The following is a 21,644-nucleotide window of genomic DNA, read 5'->3' on the forward strand; positions in this document are numbered from 1 at the left end:
GCAGGATGGTGTGACACGGAAGCTGGCGGTCAGAGTTCCAAAGACAGAGTGGCCAATAGCGCCAACTACTATGGAAACACTAAGAATACAGGTATTACTGCATAGAAATCTCTGTTGTACATGCAAATTCAATGTAACTGCTCTTAGTACATATCTTGCTTTGCAGTATTGTTTTGAAATTAAAAAATATGAGAAAGTTTTCAAAAATACCAATCTCCTCTTTTTAACCAAAGCAGTGCTTCTTAAGGGCCAAGTCAGAAATCCTGTGGGAGTAAGTATGATTTGAAAAGCCCCTCAAGTAACTTTATCACTCTCTTCTCTTTTTGCGTCAGCCCTTTGTATATGGACCAACAGAAAATTTCAAAGGGAGGTCTGAGGCTTAGGAAGTTGGATTGGTAATAGGGTAACCCAAGGAACTCTACCAAATGCCAAAACTCTTTAGTAAACTCTCCTTTGCCTAGAGAGTTTTAGTCCCATGTGTTATCTTTTAAAAATCTGTTTCAGTTGGCGCTGGCCAGGTAGCTCAGCTGGTTAGAGTGTCGTCCCGATACAACAAGGCTGTGGGTTCAATTCCTGGTCAGAACACACAAGAAGCGACCAATGAATGCACAAGTAAGTGGGACAACAAACTGACGTTTCTCTCTTTCTCTCTCAGGCATCTCGGCCCTGTGGGAAATCTCTTCCCTGCTCTCCCCCAGACCGCTGCCAGCCCTCCCTGTTGCTCTTGCAGCGATGTGCATGGACTCCACTACCTACTTACCCAATATCCTAAGTACTGTGTAATTCATGTCTTATCTGTCAGACTCAAACCCTCCCAGAGACCAGGGAGTGCCATGTATTTCTGTGCTTCTGGGGGTGTGGCACACAGTAGGTGCTCAGTTTACTTACTGAATGAATGGCCACCCAGGCCAACATAATTCAGCAGGATGCAGCTAAGAGATACATGTCCACACTGTTACAGAGCAGTCAGCATTAAATAAAACATTCTACTAAACATTTCTACTGAAAAGCTTACTTTATTATGTAACGTTCTTACTCATCAATTCCCAATTATTCTGTAAATAACCTATTACTACTTTCTATAATAAAACCTGAATTCAGCAGGCAGCATTCCAGATGTTGAAATACATGGTAATAAAAAAGACTATGCAAATGCCTAGAGACATTCCAGTAAAACCACATTATTTATATTTTATAAACAGCATCTCAAATATTACCTAGAGAATTTATTAATGGATTTCCAAATGGAAATATTATGAAAAGATTTTCAACAAGCTGTGTATTCTGTAGTTTTCTGTGCCAACTACTGCATACTTGCATGATTTTATGGTCATCTGTACAGAGAAAGAGATAGTGTATAGAGATTATAGATACACAACCTACATACGTTGAAAGGAAAAAGAAATAAAAGTCAAGGAAAGCAGACTTGGCTTAGTGACAATGGAGTATTTGGCTTCAATTTAATAATGACTCTGAACTAGTCTTTTTAATCTAAAAGAGGAAACAAGTTAACTCAATACAACACTTAGTAACCAACAATAAAGCTGTAAAATTTTATTTTAAGATGGGTCTAGGGGAGACATAACATGTGGATGCAATTAAAATAAACACACACGTACACTGCTTTTGTTGAGCACACAACTCTGCCATTGCATTTTATCCTCTATATATTTACCTCTAAAGGCACCATAAAATTGAGGTAGGGAAAGTAAAAATAATTTGTTAAGAAAAAACATGCCACTTAATAATATATTAAAATGTTCTGATACCACCAAAATTAAGCTCTAGAAAGAGGTCTTAAGATTCTAGAGAAACTAGCCCTGGCTGGCGTAGCTCAGTGGATTGAGCGCGGGCTGCGAACCAAAGTGTCCCAGGTTCGATTCTCAGTCAGGGTACATGCCTGGGTTGCAGGCCATAACCCCCAGCAACCGCACATTGATGCTTCTCTCTCTCTCTCTCTCTCTCCCTCTCTCTCTCTCTCTCTCTCTGTCTCTCCCTCCCTTCCCTCTCTAAAAATAAATAAGTGAAATCTTAAAAAAAAGATACGTTATTTAAAAAAAAGATTCTAGAGAAACTCTCTACTAAGAAATGTTTAAAAACCAAAACAAGAGTTCTTAGTTTGGACTTCAGCATCAATTCATGTTTCAATATTTTAAGAGTCATATCAACACCATCCAGGAACCCTCCTGTGTCACACGTCAGTCGTTTCATGAGCCACAAGGTTGCTGTCACCCTCACACATCAGAGCTTAAGTTGGGGAGCAGCTCGCTGGGTACGTGACAGGCTTCCAAAGCTTCCTGATCAGCAGCCCAGGTGACCAGCCTCAGAGCACTGTGGGGCCACTGCAAAATCAAGCTCCGGCGACTTAAAAAGTATCCTGCTCCAATGACTACTTAGTCATTCTATGCTAGAGTTTGGACCAGACCCCCTCTTAATCTACAAAGTGAAACACAAAGTTACTTTTTAGTAGTCAAAGCAATAAATGCACAAAAAAATTAAAAAAGACCATAAAAACCTAACTTAATTTAAAAGGAATCATTTAAGATTGAAATGTAAATATTCAATGTGCCCTAGAAATAAAATTTATATATAGAATTCAAACATTTAAAGCATAAACATAAATGATAAATAGCCTATCAGAAAAAAAAGTCATGGATATACCAGCATATGGAATATTTAAAACTCAATCAGATAAATGTTCAAAATATAGTCTAAATGGTATTTAATCATCAAATTATGCAAAATATTTCACATAGAAGAAGGCTATGATAAAGAAATAAGCAAACTGAGGAGAAGTCTATGTGAATTTGGACTTCAAGGACAACTTTTTTAATTTTCAAGAATTAGAGAAAAATAAGAATTTAGTTAGGAGTCAATTTTTTATGTTTTCAAATAAAGATCGAGCTATTGATTCCAGTTCTACAAGTTCTCACAAGGAAAGAATCAGATGAATGCAAAAGATTTAAATACAAGGTGGTTATTATATATCCTGTAACAGTAAAAATTAGGGGAAAAACTACTTTACCTAAAATAATGGAATACTATGCAGCCATTAAAATGCATGAGTTGAGCTGAATATATCTGACATGGAAACTAGTCTGTAATATATGGGTAAAAGAAGAATTTTTTTCTTTGCCTCCCCACACAACCAAAAGAAGAACAACAACAAATTTGATAATAAAAAATAATCAGAATTGCCAGAAAATAGAACTGCAGGAAGTCCAACAACCAAGGAATTAAAAAAGAAACGTGCATCCACACTGGTAGGAGGGGCAGAGATGGGCAGCCGGGCGGAGAGAACTCATGGCGAGGCAGCAGCTGGAGGACTAGGTGGTCAAACATTTGTATGCAGATAAACGGGGAGGAACAACTGGGGAGCGAGACAGGCCTCACAACCCAGGGTTTCAGTGTGGGGGGAATAAAGCCTCAAAACGTCTGTATATAAAAACCTGTGGGGGTTGAGGTGGTAGGAGAATCTCCCAGACTCACACGAGAGTTCATTGGAGAGACCCACATGGTCCTAGAATGCACACAAACCCACCCACCCAGGAATCCGCAGCAGAAGGGCCCAATTCGCCTATGGGTAGTGGGTGAAGTGACTGAAAACTAGCCAAGAGTGGAACAAGCAGCACTGTTCCCTCTCTGACTCTTCCCCCACATACAGCACCACAATGGGGTTGCCCCGCCCTGGCAAATACCTAAGGCTCCACCCCTTACCATGTAACAGGTGAGCAAAGACAAAGAAGTATGGCCCAAGTGAGAAAACAGATCAAAGCTCCAAAAATAGAAATAAGTGATGAAGAGATAGCCAACCTAACAGATGAAGAGTTCAAAACACTGGCAATCAGGATGGGCACAGAAATTACTCAGTATGGTCGAAAAATGGAGAAAAAACTGAAAGTATGCAAAGTGAAATAAAGAAAAACATACAGGGAACCAACAGTGACGGGAAGGAAACCAGGACTGAAATCAATGATTTGGATCAGGAGGAAGAAATAAATATCCAACTAGAACAGAATGAAGAAAGAATAATTCAAAAAAATGAGAAGAGGCTTAGGAATCTCTGAGACAACTTTAGACATTCTAACATCTGAATCATAGGGATGCCAGAAGAAAAAGAGGAAGAGCAAGAAACTGGAAACTAACTTGAAAAAATAATGAACTTCTCCAACCTGGCAAAGGAAATAGACTTCCAGGAAGTCCAGGTAGCTCAGAGAGTCCCAAAGAAGGAGGAACCACACACACCAAGGCATATCATAATTACATTAGCCAAGATGAAAGATAAGGAGAGAATCTTAAAAGCAGCAAGAGAAAAGAAGACAGTTAACTACAAAGGAGTTCTCATAAAACTGTCAGCTGATTTCTCAAAAGAAACCTTGCAGGCAACAAGGGGCTGGAAAGAAGTATTCCAAGTCATGAAAGGCAAGGACATATACCCAAGATTACTCTATCCAACAAAGCTTTTGTTTAAATGGAAGGGCAGATAAAGTGCTTCCCAGATAAGGTCAAGTTAATGGAGTTCATCATCACCAAACCCTTATATTATGATATGTTAAAGGCACTTATCTAAGAAAAAGAAGAAGGTCAAAAATATGAAAATAAAATGGCAACTAACAACTATCAGTAACTGAACCCAAGGAAAAACAAAAACAAAAACAAACTAAGCAAACAACAAAAACAAAATCACAGAAATGGAGATCCCATGGAGGGTTATCAGCAAGGAAAGGGAGGGAGGAGAATGGAGGAAAAGGTACAGGGAATACGTATAAATGGTAGGTACAAAATAGGCAGGGGGAGGTTAAGAACAGTATAGGAAATGGGGAGCAAAGAACTTACATGTACGACCCACGGACATGACCTAAAGGGGTGGGGTGGGAGGTGGGATGGTGGTGGAGGGGTACAGGGTGGAGGGGAATGACGGAGAGGAAAAAATGGGACAACTGTAATAGGATAATCAATAAAATATATTTAAAAATAAAAAATAAAAAAATTCCTAATTATGGAAGAATATAGTATATGATCTCATTTAAGTAAAAAAATAAAGTTAAATATATAAGCATGTATCCTTACATGTGTTATTATGCGAGTACACATAAAATTAAAAGGTTTTAAAAAGAGAAACTAGAGACACTCTTTACCAAGTTATGTTTACACACACACAGATACACACGTGTAAAATCTGGAAGAGAACACACCAAACTGTTGTCAGCTGTGGTTTCTGGTGAGGGGTAGATAAGATTAGCAGAATAAAAATGAATACTTTCTCCATTTTTACACTTTTTTTCATTTTTGAGATCTCACACAAAGCATGCATTACTTAAAAATAAATAACAAAAATTTTCCATTTTGAAAATAATTCTGAACTAAAAAACTACAAAAATCCATCAACATTTGATACAGATTTATGAAGTTTAATTTCTCCATTCATATCGTAGCCAGAAATACTTTTAATCTTTTTAAAATATTTATTTTTGTGTTTTTCCACTTATTTACGCATTCATTGTTTGATTCTTATATGTGCCCTGACCGGGGATTGAACCTGCAACCTTGGCATGTTGCGACAACACTCTAACCAACTGAGCTACCAGGCAGGCCAGAAGAACTTTTTAACTATCTAAGACAACTGTAGTTGAAAAATTGGTCAATAACTGTGAAATTAGTAGACCTTGCCATAAAGTTAATTTTATTTTGAGCCAGTTTCCTAATTTGTTTCTATCAGATTTCAAGGAGCCATTAGTTTTGGAGCCATCACTTAGTATACATTAAATATTTAGAAATATATATAAATTTCATGAGTGTATGTTTTTCACAGTGCATCAAGGATCTGGGGGCATGAAAATGCCATAATGGTATGGAGGACATAGAGAGCAAAGAGAAAGAGTAGCTTGCTAAATAAAGTGAAACAAAAAATTAAGAATGCAGTGATAAGAATGCAGGGGAAAGAGAAAATTACACAGGGAAAGGAGTATTTCTACTCACACAACTACTCAGTAGTAGTATTAAGGAAGTCACTAAGGTAAAACAAACTCATTGTAAATTTTGAAAATATTCACAGACTTCCCATTAGTGCCTTTAGCTGAGCCTATACATTCCAGGCACATTAGACCGGAGCCCAGCCCGGCCTCCCCACAACCTCCACTTCTTGCAGCTGTCCATCCACTGCAGCATAATCCCAGCTGCCAATCTGAAAGAAACCAGCTAGTCAGAGCAGACATAACCAACAGAAACAAATGTCACTCAATAATGTTCAGCGGCACTGTGTTCATGGATAATTTCAAACAGTATCTCTGTCTAGAACACTGATGTGCTCATTCAAAACACCTCCAGCTCTAGCTACTGGAAGTGAGTAGATAAAGCAGCCTGCCTAGAAAAATAAGTGGAATGTTGCTTCAAAGAACTTTCCAATGCTGAGAGCAAACATGGTGAAACATAGTAAAAAGTTCTTGAAAAAAAATAATCAGAGGAGTTAATTTACTGCAGTTACCAGTTTAAATTACTTCTTAAAACCAGACAAAACGCTTAAACTATGTCATGGAAAGAATCAGCCATTTGGTCCTTCATCCGGGAAGAACCACCTGGTCTGTTTTCTCAATAGTGTCTGGAAGCACCCACTGGGTGACAGCCCCAACATGAGGGACAGACAGGGAGAAAGCACGCGGCGAGGTCCTTACCTCTAGTCACGTCCAGCATGAAATGCAACACTCACACATACACACTCCAGTGACAAAGTACTGGCGGGGACAGAGGTAAGACGACAAATTCACTGTGATTACATAGTTTAATAACTCCTAATGTTTAAAAACTTTGCACTTGACTTGCTGTGTCCCAAGTACTAGTTGAACATCAGTTGCTTCTCTGCACCAATGACGAAAAGTAAAAGGAGTGATTATATTTTAAGGAAACTTCCTCATCTCATAGAGAACAGAATTCAGTCACTTGATTTGAAACTACTTTTCACACATTTGATTTAAAAGGATGTATTACAGAATTGTACACTTGAAACCTATATAATTTTATTAACCAATGTAACTTTAATAACCAATGTCACCTCAACATTAAAAATAATCAGCACTTAAACCATCATAAATGTAATATAATTCCCCCAAATAAAATCAAATAAATAAAATAAAATAAAGATGGTGCCGGAAGGAAGCAGGGGTTCATGACAGAAACCATCAGCATAATAGAATGGCTCAGGACTCCTTGGATGGTTGACAGTAAAATCATAAAAACAGTAATACTTTGCTGTATGTCCTTGGATACAAAATTTAGCTCCAACTACTTGACAAAGAAGTCCTGAATAGACATAATAACTAGAAAAAAACAAAGATTAGCTTTACTGACAACTCTGATGTTCATTACGTTGACTAAAGGAAACTTTGCTTATTGTGGTTTTGATATACAAGAAAGTCTGGCATAATTTCAAGGTATTTTTTATGTAGGTTTTCAATTAAAACTTGACTAATCCTTACGGTTTATTTGGCTTTTCACTGTACAGTTCCTGCCCTGCACTGTGTCAAATATGCCATCTGGGTAACACACTTCTGGCCAGAGATGCTTCAGAATTACTTCTGTCACATTCTGAATTGTGGCTGCACAAAACATTAACTTGTTGCATTCGATACTTCTAATGTACCCTGTTGCTACAACCGTCTTAATCGTGTTGTCCTACCGTCCACAACAAAGACTTCTGCCCCACCTGCTTAAAACGGGCGTGCAGACCGTTCCCCCAACTATTTAACAAATGTTAACAATGCTATAAATACCAATTGTGTTTATGCTTTCTGAAAGATTCACTGCAGCCAGGGCTCTGCAATAGCGTTAGAGCTGAAATAGGCTGTTGACTCCCACCATGAAAGTGATTGAATTCTAAGCCAAAAATGCTTTTCCTTGGATAAGATATCTGATTTGCTACTGCTGTCATGAAACTGAGGTCATGTAAACTTAAACACTGCGGCTGCTTCTTTTGGAAAACAGACCTTCTCGGAGTGATTATGTGTTGCTAAAACAGCATTTGGAAGGATAAATTTAGAAGAAGGAAAACCAGCCACTGACACTAAGCACAACTTAGGGAACAATTTCAGGATTTACTTTCATGTGGAGACCCACTGCATATAATCCTTTAAATGGAGCAACATCGGGCTCTCCTTCCCCTCATTCCTACCCATTTATGTCAATAGCGCCGAGCTCCATTTTAAAGAGGAAAAAATTAATGTCTTTAATTTCTGACCTCACATAAACACTCTATTTGTTTGAAAAGTAAAGGAGAAAACGATGTTTCCAGAGGCAATGTAGGGAGGACTCACGGCAAGGTACAAGATGAAAGAACACAGACAACATTCACGTTGATGCCGTTCCTGAGCAGCCTCCACTGCAGTGTATCCTGAGTCTTCCCACCACCGCCCCTCCTCCCACCTGGGCTGCCCGCAGGGTCTGCTCTCGTGCCCCCTGTGCAATGCTGCCCAGACCCTGGGCTGCGCCTGTAAACTCCCTTTTGTCTAAGCCTGTTACCCAGTCCTCTGCACAGAGAGCTGAATGCTTGGGAAGGGCTGTTTAAAAAACACACAAGATTTGTAACCAAGTAAGTTATCTCTGATGGTGGGATTTCGAGCAGAGGTTGGAACCATCTTAGCCGATTTTAGCATGTGACTCCGGCATTAGTAACAAAGTCCAAATTTGGGGACCGGGACTTCCCATTCTTTTACTTTATCCTTCCATATAATTTGAATTTTTATAGTTAACGTGCATTACTTTGATAAATTAGTTCTTAAAGCCCTTCATATAACAAAGTAATTACACACTTCCCGCCCCTGAAGAGTAGACCCAAAGGTGTAGGATTCATGAATCTCAGGCCAAAAGCCTTCTTGTTCTTAGAAACAAAATGACAAGGACTACAATCAACAGTGATCTATCAGAGATGTTGTCCCTAACAGCAGAAGTGATCTTTTTGGTTCTCAAATATGACTTAAAAAATGAAGAAATAAACTCAAATAGCTAAAAAGTATGAAAGAAAATCATAGCTCAATGAGTTAAATAGAAAATTAAGAGACTGGAGGTACTCCGATTTCTGAGATAAAAGTTAAGAAATTATCAATTCCTTCACCTTTATCAAAGTTACACAAACATCACTACACAGAGTCACTATCCTGGCAACACTGGGCACGGCCGAAAACCAGAAAATAATCACAGCAGACCTCCAAAAAGCCGAATGCAAAGTCAGTATTCTTATCTTCATGTCAACATTCAGGTTTTCAAGAGAGACTTTCCCTTCAAAAGAAAGAGTTGTGGGTTGGCTTTTCCCCCTTGATTTTAAAGCGAAACAGAAAGTAGCAAATGAAAGAATTCCATGATCTCACTAACCAAAGATAATGACCTTCTTTGGCTACACTGACCATACATGCATATGTACACACTTATAAAATTTGTATTTTATGTTTCATGACACAATCTGTTTTTCACGGCCATAGAGCAGAACACCATCCTATGGCAATGCACGCAGACCTATTTCTGATGTTACACAGCCATTCCCTGCATGCACTCATCAATATTTACGAAACCAGTTGTACATTGTTAGATAATTATGTATTTTTAAAAAACAACGATATAATTGAAATTTTTTTTGCATACTTGCTCAGTTATTCCTTTTGGTTAAGTGCTAAGCAAATAAATGCATGTGCATTTAAATAAGCAAATAAATGCATGTGCATTTAAAAAACTGATAGCTTACTAGGCAGACTCACCCTATTTTGAGCCTCACCAAATATATGACAATGTGTGTTTTCTAACCAACATTAGGAATTTTCATTTTTATATCTTAGGTGATTCCATAGACAAAAATTCTTTTGAATTTTAAATTGGATTTCACTGATTACTAGGAAAGATTTACCATTTTCATTTGTGGTGTGTATTTCATCTTCTGTGGATTATCTGTTCTGGAAATTTGTTATTTGTTGTTTTTCTGGATGTACAAAAACTTTAGTTTGTATGTAGCCAAATATATCAATTTTCTTACTGACTTTTGGTTTTGATATCAGACTTACCAAATGGACCTTCTCCGTTTCAAGATTATAAAACTACTCAGCTATATTGTCTACTAAGTTGCCTAGTTTCACTTTTTATATTTATAACATATTCTTTATTCCAAATAAAGAATGCATGTAATTCAACTGTACTTTCTTTCACTTTAAGATGTGAAATAGGGATCTGAATTAATTTATATTCTAAACAATTAGCTAGCTGCCTCACATCACATGCTGAATAAGAAAGCCTTTTCGAGCCATTCACAATACCGCCTTTATCGCATGCTCTCCTATGTGGTATGTCTGTTTCTGGAAGCTCTGCTGGGCCCCAGGGAACCTCTCAGTTCCTTCACCAGAACACGTCTTGATTACTGTCGCTCATGTTTTTATATCTGGTAAAGTAATCAAAACTTGTTTATTTTACCTTTACTTTAGTTCTACCAAATCTGGCTGTTTGGTTTCTCGGACTACCACATCTAAGGAACAGTACATTACAGAGTAGGAGGGCCGGTGCCCAAAAGGCAGACAGACACACTTGACACGGGAACAAGAAGTGGCAACTGACAGGGTTGGGGAGAAAGAGGAGAAAGATGAAAAGAGCCTAAGAAGTGAAAAGGAAGAGCAATATGGAATTCTTTAGTTTAAGGTCAGGCATAGCACAGAACAATGAGTAATATCAATAAAAAACACAGTCTCTAATTATACTCCTCACTTCTCTTTCTTCACTGTCTTACTGCAAAATGGCCTCTACGAACCATGGCAGAACCACCACCGTTTGTCAAAAGCACACACAGGACACATTTATAAACAGTGACTGTTCCCAAGGTGAGTCAAGTCTCAACGGATTTCAAAGAATCTATATCATCTATACCATATGCCTTCACTCCACATTAACTTAAAACAAGTAACAGAAAGATAACTGGACTGGATGTGTGAAGGCAGGTCCTCCCGAAGAGATGAGCTTTGAGCTGGGCACGTGGGACAAGGAGCCAGCACATGACAGTCTGGCACAGTCAGAGCGAGCGGCTACTCTAAAGAGGTGCTCGGTCAGTGACGACTTTCAGATGGACAGGAACAGGAGGAAGGTCAGTAGGGGAGGGCACGCGAACACAGAAAATAGCACCGTGTGACATAGAGACGTAGGCAGGGGCCAGATCATACAGAACGAGTAGGATTTATTGTATGTTTAATGTGAAATAGGAAGGTTTGAGTAGAAGAATGACATGATCTGGTTTACAGTTTAATATTGACTTTGGCAGTCTTTAGAAGGTAGACTGTAGGTAGTTAAGGGTAGAAAAAGGTGACCAGATCCACCAATACCAGCCTAGAGCAGAGATGATGATGGCGGCTTAGACTAATGACAGACACACGTAAATGGCTCCCAAGAATGCGTTGGTGGCACCATCAACCTCTCTGTTCTTCATCACCAACTTCTTATGCCTTCTCCACTCACCACATGATTTTTTTTCCAGTCATAGAGCCTTAACTGAAGTCCTTCCCACATGCTGTACTCTTGCCTTGAACTCCCCTATACTTTCTCCTGCTTCACCTACTTAACTCCTCATTTCGTAGGATTCATGTTCAGACACTTATTACTCCCTTAATCTGGGCAGACTGCTCTTCCTTTGTGCTTCCATATATAGTGTACACACCTCACTCAGAGTACGTTGGTATACTCACAATTTTAAAAACATCACTCAGAGCACATCATTACATACAATTTTTTAAAAACTTATATCTGACCTACTAAAACTCTATCAATGAACTGTTTTATACTAAGGGCTTGATAACTGAGTTCTCAACTTCTGGAGATAGCAAATATCATTTATATGAGAATTGGCAAGATACGCACTTTCTGGATAAGAACATAGAATTGCTCTAGAAACCATGCCCGCAAATACAATTATATTCTAAACATATTAACTACATTATTGAAGAAAAACACTTGTGTTACAGTACTTTATAAAATATTCAATTCCCCATGCACTTATTTGGTGATTTTGGATTTTTAAGGTTATTTCCTTTAATACAAATATTTATTCTTACATCTACTATAGAATACAATTAGCCTATTTTTCTCTCTTTTTAAAACTTCTTCTTTCCTTGGATTTTAGTGTTTTTGAAGTGGTGTTAGGCTAAGATCTCCATGCATCCGATGAGTATGAAGGAAGATAAGTGAATGAGTCAAACCAAATTCAGTGGGGTTGATAATCAGAAAATAACCAGTGTGTGTTATTTTTTGCACCCTGACTATAAAAGAATACATGTACTCTTCACAAGGAAAAATTATGTAAGTATGCGTGATGATGGATGTTAACTAGACTTATTATGGTGATCATTTTGCAATACATACAAATATTAAATCCTTATGTTGTACATCTGAAACTAATATAATGTATGTCAATTATAACTCAATTTTTTTAAAGAGGGAGGGAGGGAGGAAGAGAAGGAGAGATTTGTTGTTCTGCTTATTTATGCACTCATTGGTTGATTCTTGTATCTGACCAGGGTTCAACCTGCAACCTTGGTGATACCAGTTGAGATACCTGACCAGCGAAATACCTTAACTTTTAAAAGATTCAAAACAAGAAAAAAAAAGAATCTAATGCTAGGAAAACAGAACTTTTTAAAAATGGTAAATGTCTAGAAAAAGGAAAAAAAATAGTACCAAACAGACAGAAATAAAGGAGAATAAAGAAGCCTGTTAGAATAAACAGCTGAAGGGAAGAATATATCCTTCAGTTGGAAAAATTAGCATATTTGCCTGAAAAATAATTCTTTCTGCTATGATATATGCAAATGCAGGCATTGTTATATATTGATAACCCAGCTGTTTTCTAAAAATTAAAAACAACATAAAAGTTTAATGTGCTGCAGGCTGTTTCTCTGATTACTCTTTGTCCTCTTATGGTTATTATTTCTTTCGTTTAGTGCTTTTTTTATAGAGAGATTATTTTTATGATTACTTACTACGCCACATGCATTAACCATTCGCTCCAGAAAGAAGTTTCTCAAGAGGAACGGAGCTTTCCCCAAGTAGAAGGTGAAGACGTGTCTTGTATGTAGACAAAGTTCACAGCCCCTGGGTAGGACCGTGAATTTGTAAGTGTCCCAAATTAAATTAAAAATATAGTAGCGAACAGACATACACAAATGTATAGCTGCTGAACAGAAATGAGTCCAGTCTGCTTTTAGTACTATAAAGGCACAAATCTATGCTGGTGCCATCATTGTGCCTTTGCAGAAATAATGTTTTAATGTAAGCCAAGCATATGCACAAATTTGTTAATGTTGGAGATGTTAAGGCATTTTAGAGGAACAAGACTCTGAAGCAAAGATGCCTGAAGGGGGGGGCGGGGGGGGTTAGTAAACTAGGTGATGGCAATACTGGGCGTTTTACAGCTGGCAGGAGCCTGGGGCTAGACTTCACCGGGAGGCTGTCCAGGCCTCGCGGGTGAAGGGGGTAGGTTGCAGGCATGTGGCTGGCCAGGGCTGGAGCAGTGGGACCTGCCTCCCTGGGTCTCCCTGTACAGCTTCACTTCACTCCCAAAGTTTAGCAGGGAGCCGTGTGTATGAATGAAGGCAGGGGCGGTCTGTCGCATGCCTACTCCCAAGTCACTCCGAATCCCCTCAGCCAGCCTTATTTTCTTCCTGTCACTATCATGAAATAAAATTAGTCTTTACTGTTGATTCTCTGTGTACCCCATGAGGAAGTGAGCTCCTGTCTGATTTTCTTGTTAATTTCTCCATTTTTAGCACCTTGAACATAATGAGTATTTGCTGTAAAAGAATAAACTGTCCCAGTACATCAACCCTTTCCCTATCTATCCAAACTAGCCTTGATCCACCACGTCGGCAGTATCCCTTTGACAATTCCATCAATCACCCTTCCACTTCCAGCCCTTGTTATGTATCCCACCATACTTCCACGGCACAACCCTCGCTCTCTCTGCCCACCCCCCGATATATACTTTGCCCATGCACATGCTTACACACATCTTCTCTGTTCAGCTTTTTCCTACACCCAGTCTCCTGCTGTTGAAAGCACAGGAAAACCGCATGGGAAGGACAGAATTATTTATTTATTATTGGGACTCTATTAAAAACCCATCACTGTGTTAGGCACATGTCCCTAAGTGCTATCTCTCCCTTGGTATGAACCCTCCTAGTCTTGCTGCCTGTCCACCTCGCTCAGGCGCATCTGCTCACACACCCCCAGGCCGATCTTATTCTCTTTCATCGCAGACAGGACAGCACGGTCCCCTGCGGTCCAGCACCCACCTCTGTGTTCTGGGTTTTGTTTCTTTCCCTGGCACACAGAGCGTGGTAGCCCATTATGTGCTTCCCTTCCTGTATGCTTGACAGCTCTCCTCTTCTTTGGATGTTTTCAACAACACAGAGACATGGTCAGATACCTACCCATTAAAAAAATACTCTTCAAGTTCTTTAAAAAAATTCAGTTTAGGTTTTCCCTCTCCCCATTTGAAAGGAAAGGGTCAGAACTCTCTCCCAGTATGCAGAAGGTGGAGATGGTGGGGGCGGGGGGATGGGAACTTTTTAGTAAAATAAATGCAAACCTATATTCTCAAAAAAAAAAAAAGTGGCTTCTAATGGGTATGAGGTTTCTCATTGTGGTAATGAAAATGTTTTAAACTTACATTGTGGTGATGCTTATAAAACTGTAAATATACTAAAAACTATTGTATTAGACACTTTAAATGGGTGAATTGTATTGTATGTGAGCCAAATCTCAATAAAGCTATTAAAAAATTCTCCCTTCAATTACTTCCTTTCTCACTGTGTTTCTACTTGGTTTACTGACCATTCACAACAGTCTTACACCTTCTAAGCTACTTTCTTTAAACTCTCCAAGAATTCTGAGAATAACCCAATGGATACTTTTCAGTCCTTTTAAAAATTTACTGATTTGAGAGCGAAAGAGAGAGGGGGGGAGGGGGAGTGTGGAAAGAAAAAGAAAGAGATATAAATTTGTTGTTCCACTTATTGATGCGTTCATTGGTTGTTTCTTGTATGTGTCCTCACCAGGAATCGAACCCACAACCTTGGCATATTGGGACAACACTTTCACCAACTAAGCTACCTGGCCAGGGCGGTACTTTTCAGTTCTTATCTCTTCAACCTTCTCCTAGACATGTCCTAACACACAGATGTGGTTATGTAACCAGCCTTCAGCCTTCAATCGGCTGCCTTGTAATACAATTAAAACGACTTTTTAGGGCACCGAAGGCCCTTGCGGTCTGGCTCTTGTCTCCCTCCCTCACCTTAGCACACTGGGCCGCGTCACTCCCCAGCCGTGCCCTCTTCCATCTCTGCATAGGAAGCTTGGGCAGTTTCTTCTGTGTGGGTGGCCTTTGCTCGTGACTCCACCCAATATTCTGATTCATCTTTCACTCTACAGCTCCAGCCTCTCATCTCCCAGAAAACACGCCTGGGTTCTGCCCGCCTGGGTGAAGTGCCCATCCTCTCCTCTTGAACACACATACATACAGCGTACTTGTCCCCGTGCCAAGTTTATTACAGTCAGTGCATTACATTTCTTTCCTCACCCACACTCCCCCACTGGACAGTAAATCCCAGGTGAGGGCAGGGCCTGCCAACCCCTTAACCTATTATATAACTTGGATTTAGTAAAGAGTTGTTAAAAATGAATAGATTAATGGCCTATAGTTGTTTTCTGTTTTTTTCCTTGCTTCACTTTACACTGAACTCTGCATGTATCTTCTAGGAAACAGTCTCTAATAACTTCTCTAGTGTTAACGTTTTATGGTTCTTTCTGCGATGCAATCAGCAATGCACATTCTTTTTATAGTTGTGCTTCCGAACCCAGGGGTTTAACAGTGAGCAACATAAGGGAAGGAAGTGACACGTGCTGAGTGCTCATGATGGGGTAGGGACCATCCAGGCACTTAGCATACGTTAGATCTCATATACTCCTCAGTGGGGTGGGCACTATCGTACCAATTCCACACATGATGGAAACAGAGTCTCAGGCAGATGCACGCCACAAGACTGCCAGACATCAGGGCCAGGAGTCAAACCCACAGTTACTGGCTGGTGTGTCTGTTTGCACGCTTACTCTGCTGCATCACAGGGCACTATGCCATGGGATTCAGCACTGTGACACGGCCTGGCTGTAATAAAAGATTACCGTATTTGTTTTAGTAAGAGTCAGAAAGATTTGTGAATTATATACATTTATATAAGTAGTACTAAGTAATAAAGTGGTATATTCTTTGAAGAACACCAAGTACCTACCTTACTTAGAGGACAATAGGCCACCTTTCTAGAATACATGCTGAATCTAATATATAATATGTTTATATAGTATGTAATATAAAAATAAATTAGGGTGTGAAGAATGGAAAACGCTGTAGTCAAAGTTAATCAGCTGATGATATTAACTAATTGGGGTTGTGGGGGGAAAAGTCAAAGAAACTTAAAACAAGTGTTAAATAGTCTTTAGCAAATGTTGATGATGAAAAATAAACACTAAAAATTTGTTTTTTAGGACAGTTACTCTAAAAGTTAAACATAAAAGTACCATATAATCTAGCAATTCCACTTTTGAGTATATATCCAAAAGAACTGAAAATAGGACTTAAACATACACTTACACAACACCAACGTTTATAGCAGCATTACCCACAAAGGCCTGAAGGTGGAAACAATGCTTTGTTCATCCATGGACAGACGAAGGGCTAAACAAAATGTGGGGTCCATGTACAACAGGCTATTATTCAGCCTCAAAAAAGAGGAAATTCCGACACATGCCGCAATATGGATGAATCATGAGGACATTACACCAAATGAGATAAGCCAAGTCACAAAGACACAAGTACTTATGATTCCACCGCTAAGAGGTACCTAGTGCAGTCAAATTCCTAGACAGAGCAGAATGGTGATTAGCAGGGGCTGAGGGCAGGCAGGATACGGAGTGACTGTTTAAAGCACAGAGTTTCGGCCTGGGAAGATGAAGTTCTTCTGGAGATGAGTGGCAGTAATAGCTGTGCAACAGTGTGAGGCTACTTAATGCCACCGAACCACCATATACTCAAGAAGGGATAAAATGGTAAATTATGTGGTGTATTTATTTACCACAATAAAAACATTATTTGAAGTCATAATATGTTAGCTTAAGTGAAAGAAAAATACAGTTTACACATACCTTTCAACTACATATCTAATGTCTGATTGGAGTATGTCCAATCTCAAATATTCTACAAGGTTAATTTAACAAATATTTATTGTTCCACTCTCTGACCACATGGCCCAAATTTGGATACAGAAAATACGATAATCAAAGATATACGAAAGTCTTCTAGATGTCTACTGTCCAATATGGTAGCCACTAGCTATATGTGTCTATTTTAATTTAAATCAACTAAAATCAAACATTCAGTTCCTCAGTCCCACTAGCTGCTCAAACGCAGAATTTCCACATGACTAGCAGCTACCATATTGGACAGTGCAGACATAACGAACATTTCCATCACTGTAGAAAGTCCCATAGAGCCATGCTCTTTTAGATTATACTGTAAGTAGTGTATGGCGAATTCCTTTGGTAAATCATTGGTGTGTGTGAGGAAGAAGATGGGCAATCCAAAATAAAAACAAAGATCCAATTATTCAGGTTGTTTCATAGAGGAGCCAACCAGTTAGTTCAATGTTTTACTTTGTAACTAGCGGCATTACACAGATACAGGCGTAGAGCCATCTTTTACCATGCAAATGTTGTACCCACTTTAATGAAGTGAAGGAGACAGCTATATTACCTTGAATACACCAACAGAAAAGTCTTAAAAAAAAAAAAAAAAGAGGGTCCTACCCTGGCTGGTGTGGCCCAGTGGATTGAGTGCCTGCCTGTGAAGCAAGGGGTCGCTGGTACAATTCCCAGTCAGGGCACACGCCTGGGTTGCGGGCCGGGTCCCCAGTAGGAGGCGCACAAGAGGCAACCACACATTGATGTTTCTCTCCCTCTCTCTCTCCCTCCCTTCCCCTCTAAAAATAAATAAAATCTTAAAAAAAAGAAGGATACCATATTGGGAGAAATAGTGTTAAGTACATTTTCAAAGCAATTCTATAGGATATTATGGAGTTTCAAAATTAACTATACAGATTATAGATGAACATAATATATGCCAGCATGTTAAGTAAAACAGGAGATTAAAAAATCTGACATGTATGATTTCAGTTATGTAGAGATATGAGTAATTACTGTAATGCAGTGATTTTCAACCAGAGTCCCCAAGAGTTTTTAAAATATGCAATGCCTGATTACTTAGTCAGGGGCACTGACCTCTTTTCCCTTAGATTGTCAAACTTCAAATTAAAAAAAAAGACAAGGGCCAACACAACAACAGCTGTATGGTGTGAATGAATTAAAATTATACCAATTTTTTGTCATATTGGCAAAAAAATATATTTTTTGGTGTGCTGAAGAATTTTAGTAATTAAATAATTAGTTTATATGTGCCATGAAATGAAAGAGGTTGAAAATCACTGATATAAGGGACCATGAAAAATAAAAAATGTGGTATATTTGATGAAGAATTGTGGACATTTATAGAACAAAGTAGCGCTATTCAAATATTGCTAACACAATACTTAATCTAGCAAATAAATTAGGTGATAATACATACTGGCAAATATAGTTAACTCTGTATTATATACACATTACATACTTATTATATACAGTCAACATGACCAGGTCATACATCAAATTAAAAGGGAATGCATCAAGTACTGGTGAAAAATGACAAGCCTTACTTATTACAAGAAATGTATCCTCTAAAGTGATGTGCACCTTTCCCTATGAATCAAAGCCCTGGTCTCTTAAATATAGTCCTGCCCTAACACTGCACAGATATTTAAAGTGATATCTGTTCACTTGTAAAATCTTTTCACATGATGTATGTTACAATCAGGAAGATGTATATATGGATAAAAATAGTAAAAAGAAAAGTAAGACTATATACAGACTTTTTGGTGAATCCTGTATTTGGTGAATCTCAACACCAAGTTTGACAATGTACAAAAGTTTTAGACTTCATCCTATTAACTTCTATATAGTTACACATGTACTTTCATGTATTATGAGAGGTATATAAATATTTGTTATCACATTTAAATAGGTTTAGGCTTACAATCTTATTTAATAAATTATTTTCTTAATACTTTAAATTAGTAAGTAGCCTTCAAAGTTATAAAAATTATAAGTTGATTACTTATCCCTTAACCGGTTCAAGCTGGAAGAGATTAGCCAAAGAACATATATACTTGTGTGCGTGGCCCATGCACAACAATGTGGGGAAGGCCATGGTGGGCGGGGGGGGCGAGGGGGGGAGTTTGGGGGATAAGGGAGGTAAAATGGGGGACATCTGTAATAGTGCCAACAACAAAAAATAATGAATAAATAAAGTGGCTGGAAGACAAAGGAAACAAAAGCTCTCATTTTATATTGAGTCAAACATTTTGTTGGAGGAAAGTCCTGGGTTCAAGTACCAACCAAGATGCTACGTGCAAGGCTATCCTGCTTAAGTCACTGCAGCCATCTGGTTCCAGCTTCAGCATTAGTAGAAGGAAAGCCTGAGGAAGGTAGTACCTAGTCCGTTGTAGTCGAAAGATACCTGCTAGCCCAGGTGGATGACTTACCTCTCTCAATACAGGATCCGTTATTGAATTCAGGTTGACAGCACCTTCGTAGGTCAGGTGATAGAACACATTGAGGGATCGCACAGCCTCTGGTCCTTGCTGTTTGTAGCCAAAGATAAGATCAATCCACTGGTGAAGCTGGCAGGAAACAAATTCACTCTCCAGGGCCTGAAAAAGGGGCACAGATCATAATATTATGCTGAATTCTATTTTAAAAATATGTAGAGACATTTAGAACAAGCAGTTAAGTTTAATGTTAAATTGACTGTTAACAGACTTATTCTGATGTGGTTTTTCCCACCAGAATCTGTTCTCTTTTTCCTAATAACTAGAGTCTTTCCAGTATGCGCACGCTGGAACTGTAACAGAGGGTTACGGTTACCACGCCAGCATTACTCTACCCTCTGCGAGCGAGCTCTGTTCTCTGGGTCCCACCAGTAGCTCAGGGCCTGGCAGGCACTCGATTTACGCTCCAAAGAAAGGTCAGACAATGTAAAGACTTCTTTGGGACAGCAAATGTGAAAACATCACATGCTTACTTATAAGCATTCGCTTAAGATGCTTATAATTTTTCTAAATATAAACATTTTGTTGTTTACTGCAACAATGGTAACCAAATCATTTATTATTTCAACTGAGTTTTTATGCCAACAAGTTAGACCTTGGGAGGGATACTTGTAATTACTGAATTATTATTCTAGGTACTAATATTAAATTATTCCAAATTATCTGATGTTATTAACATTACAGTGTCCAATAACTAATAAATGAACGTTAAGTATTCAGTGGAAATGCTGGGCCCAGGGTCCACTTCCAGTGGACACTGCACAGCCAGTTACTAGCACTGTGCCTGGAACACAATGGGTACCAATGTTTGCTGAATCTAATAAAGTTAGAAATGTTCAAGAGTGTTAAGAAAACTGGAGACTCATTTTTCAGATGAGTATTCGTATTTATATGATTTATTCTTCTTCAAAATTATTCCAACATGAAAGTTTGATATTATGGACTACTTTATCTCTGATGCAAATCAGAGGTCTCTCAAGCTCTAATTCTGAGGAGTAATTTGAAGTAGACCAAGTTATATTTAGGTAATGTATCTCACTAAAATTCTCACTTTTAGGTGAACAAATGTATGGCTGTGTCATGTGTGGTGTGACTTGCTATGTTATCAGTAACATAAAAAAGAAATCTGTTGGTTTTAAAACAAAATTGACTAACTTCTATAGCAAGCTACCACCAGTAGGACATAAACCATCTCCCAAAAAAAGAAGTTCCCATTAGTTCACAAGGGTACACTTCTGTACATACACGCTTTATTAAAATAAATGCCTATGAATAAGAAAGATGTTTCTGGATGAATTCAAATGTATTTCTTTTAACTAATAACATTTAACATGGCTCCACAGTATATGATGTACTTTAAAATATAAAAAAATTCTGTACATAAAACTCTAGGCAATTCTCATATTCCAAAGCATACCACAATGAAATATAACTAAAAAATATTTAGTTAGTTTCAATTGTGAATGCTACTATTTTGGATTTCTTATAAAACTCATACTTACAAATTTAGTAAACAGCTAAGAGAGCACAAAACTGCTTCCTATTTTATTTGAATAAGAAGAGAATGGCTTGTGATAACTTTAAATAAATTCCTATTTAAAATACATGGATTTAAAATCAATAAAAAAATCCAGGAGCTATTAATGCAAGTTGCACCCCAAAACGATACATTTGTTTCATTAACTTAGGCCTTGGGTAGAAATGTGGAGGGGTGGGGGGGGCTTGTTTAAAGTGACACATAAAAACAGCAATTGTCTTAATTTGTGTGCAGTGCACTCCACACAAAAGCCCTAAATATGTTCAAATTAGAGCAAGCTGCTTGATTGTCACTGCAGTCTCATGTCACATTAATGCATGACAAACATTAAACCATACACTTAAATGGCA

General features: G+C 38.4%; 1 protein-coding gene across 10 annotated transcripts in view; it reads right to left on the reverse strand.

Moving 5' to 3' along the window:
- Positions 1-21,644, reverse strand: part of LRBA (LPS responsive beige-like anchor protein) — a 512,136-nt gene that overhangs the window by 47,614 nt on the left and 442,878 nt on the right. For all 10 annotated transcript variants that reach the window (XM_036031880.1, XM_036031882.1, XM_036031879.1 and 7 more), the window contains one exon: positions 19,692-19,859. In XM_036031880.1, the coding sequence (XP_035887773.1) occupies positions 19,692-19,859 (168 nt within the window). The remainder of the gene's footprint in view (positions 1-19,691; positions 19,860-21,644) is intronic.

Source organism: Phyllostomus discolor, chromosome 8 (genome assembly GCF_004126475.2).
Source record: "Phyllostomus discolor isolate MPI-MPIP mPhyDis1 chromosome 8, mPhyDis1.pri.v3, whole genome shotgun sequence".
Lineage (NCBI taxonomy): Eukaryota > Metazoa > Chordata > Mammalia > Chiroptera > Phyllostomidae > Phyllostomus > Phyllostomus discolor.